This window comes from Macrobrachium nipponense, chromosome 20 (genome assembly GCF_015104395.2).
Source record: "Macrobrachium nipponense isolate FS-2020 chromosome 20, ASM1510439v2, whole genome shotgun sequence".
Lineage (NCBI taxonomy): Eukaryota > Metazoa > Arthropoda > Malacostraca > Decapoda > Palaemonidae > Macrobrachium > Macrobrachium nipponense.
Genome location: NC_061089.1, coordinates 64,695,494 through 64,697,993, shown reverse-complemented (window position 1 = coordinate 64,697,993; position 2,500 = coordinate 64,695,494). Strand labels below are relative to the sequence as shown.

At 37.7% G+C, this 2,500-nt stretch overlaps 1 protein-coding gene across 2 annotated transcripts in view; it reads left to right on the top strand.

Annotated features, from left to right (window-relative positions):
- The window catches only part of LOC135226732 (glutamate receptor ionotropic, kainate 2-like), a 281,279-nt gene that overhangs the window by 259,915 nt on the left and 18,864 nt on the right, over positions 1 to 2,500 (top strand). The window contains exons 12-13 of one of the 2 annotated variants that reach the window (XM_064266449.1): positions 625 to 738; positions 2,102 to 2,308. In XM_064266449.1, coding sequence (XP_064122519.1) covers positions 625 to 738; positions 2,102 to 2,308 — 321 coding nt within the window. Of the gene's footprint in view, positions 1 to 615; positions 739 to 2,101; positions 2,309 to 2,500 lie in introns of both variants that reach the window. The other variant, XM_064266443.1, reaches the window with a different exon arrangement.

The window sequence follows — 2,500 nt, the reverse complement described above, 5'->3', positions numbered from 1 at the left end:
AAAATACATAGAAAAAAAAATTATAGGTAGAAAAAAATATATTACTGTACATAATTTCTAGATTCACGTCTCATCCCTAAGAAAAAAATTCTGACAGGCACGATTTTTGTGAACTGTCATTTTTTTTTTAATTACTATTATGTGTGACATTCTAATATAGCTCCTTCACCTTGAGGTAAAATATATGAACAGGTGCCATTAGCTTGAATCTTTATCTTAGGAAGGATTGTAATAACCTTTGCAGTTCCTAGGAATCTTTTTCCTTTAGAAAGACTTTAGTAATAGCTGTGAATATTATGAGTCCTTATCTTAGGAAGGATTGTAATAACATGTGCTGTTCTTAACAGTCCTTTTCCTTTAGAGAGATTTTAGTTACAGTTGTGAATATTATGAGTCCTTATCTTAGAAATAACGTGTGCCGTTGTTAACAGTCCTTTTCCTTTAGAAAGAATTTAGTAATAGTCCTGAATATTATGAGTTTATATCTTGGGAAGGACTGTAACAATATGTCCCTTTCTAAGACTGCTCTTCCTTTAGAAAACTTTAGTAATAGTTATGGATATTATGCGTCCGTACTTTGGGAAGGAGTATACTTATAAGTGTGATTTCTGTGAGTCCATACAGGTTGGAACGTGGAGTAAGAAAACCGGAGCTAATTACACCAGGACTTACCAGGACACTTACAGGAAGATAGTGGACGGCCTTCAGAACAAGACTCTGGTTGTTTCATTCGCTTTCGTAAGTGTTTGACTTTTGTCTTATTACTATCGTACTCAAGTAAATATTCATATTTAGCTCTTTCAGTGATGTTGTGCGGATATTTGGGTGTTTGTTGGCTAGATATCGGAGTAATTAGTGACCGAAATTTGTTGAAACTTGGCCGATATAGTTGTTCTTAAGTGTTTGCTCATTATCTTACTGTCATACTTTAGTAGGTATTTACATTTGGCTCTTTTAGTGATGTTAAAAAGACGTTTTTTTACTCTTGTTTGTGTCTGAGTATGTATTTGCGTTTGTTAGTAAGAAAACGGAATAACTAGTGAGCGGAATTTGTTGAAAGCTGGCTGAAGGAGCAGTCTGGCAATCTACTAGAAATGATCTGCTTTGGGGAAAAATTGATTTCGAGTTACCAATTTGTTGCCAGAAGTTTCTCGGCTGTTGAATACTGCGCTTTGCACCATAGTATTTCCATTTATTAATGAAAAAGGCTAGTATAAGGAAGACGAAGGTTTAAATGGTTTTTATTTTTGAAAGCAATCCAAGTGCTGTTTCAATCGAGAGTTATGATGAAGGCAGTTTATTCTATTGCTGACATATGATTCTCTTCCTCGACGTAAAATAATCTGACAGACAGACATTGCCATTAGAATGTTGACCTAAATGCAGATAGCAATCGTCTATCCAACGTCATTATGAACATGATTTTTTATACCAGTATGAATTCAGCTCTGACTGAAATAAATGTTGTTGTTGATAGCATTACTGACGGGAAGAGACGGGATTACTTGAAAAAGCTATAGATAGAAACAAGTGTGAAATGTGAACTGCTTCCATGATGAAGCATAGTTTAGGGGGAAATCATAATGAAAATGGTCTAACATTCGCTTGAAGAAAAGTTTATGAATAGTAGATAGAATGATTAAGAAGGTAGGGTAATGACCCCGAAAGGAAAAAGAAGGAATGATAAAGAAATGATGTAACTGATATACGTAGTCGTAGAAGGAAAAGGCAGTTGAAGCAAAATGGTTAGAGGATCGTTTAGTGAAAAAGTGTAATGTCAGTGTATTTACATAAACAAAAGAGGAGCAAAAATAAGGGTACCCTGTTTGACTGAGAATCTTTTTTTTAAGAGGAACTTAAAAAATAACACTAAACTTGAGCATCGTTTAGGCCCCGATGCTACACGGAGGAAATTTCTCATCGTTTATTCGAGTCCAAACTGATGGATGACTATCCAAGAGACAGCTCTTTGCTGATAACAGCTCCCCCTCACCCTCTCAACATCATCCCCCTCCCCCCCCCCACACACCAAACCAAAAATGTGTCCATTTACCCCCATTTATAAGGTATCCAATTTCCCCCTTTCTTCTCCCATTGGCAGAACGACCCTTACATCATGAAGAAAGCGGGTTGGGAGGATCTCCAAGGAAACGACCGATTCGAGGGGTTCTGCGTCGATCTCCTGACCGAGATTGCGTCCATCCTCAAATTCAACTACTCCCTGGTTCCTGTTCCCCAAAATCTGTACGGCTCGAGAGACCGGGTCACCGGGGAGTGGAACGGCATGATTAAGGAATTGCTCGAGCAGGTGAGTGGCGGAACTGACTGTTGTTGGTAAGCTCTCTCTCATCGACTGGTAGGTGCCAAAGGATGCGAAGGTATTCGAGTGTGGTTAAGAGTTATATCTCTGAAATGAGAACATGTTACCTTGATCGCCCAGTGAAGGGTAAAACAAAAATAAAAGATTATGCAATAACCTTTCTCTCGTGTATCACAAAAT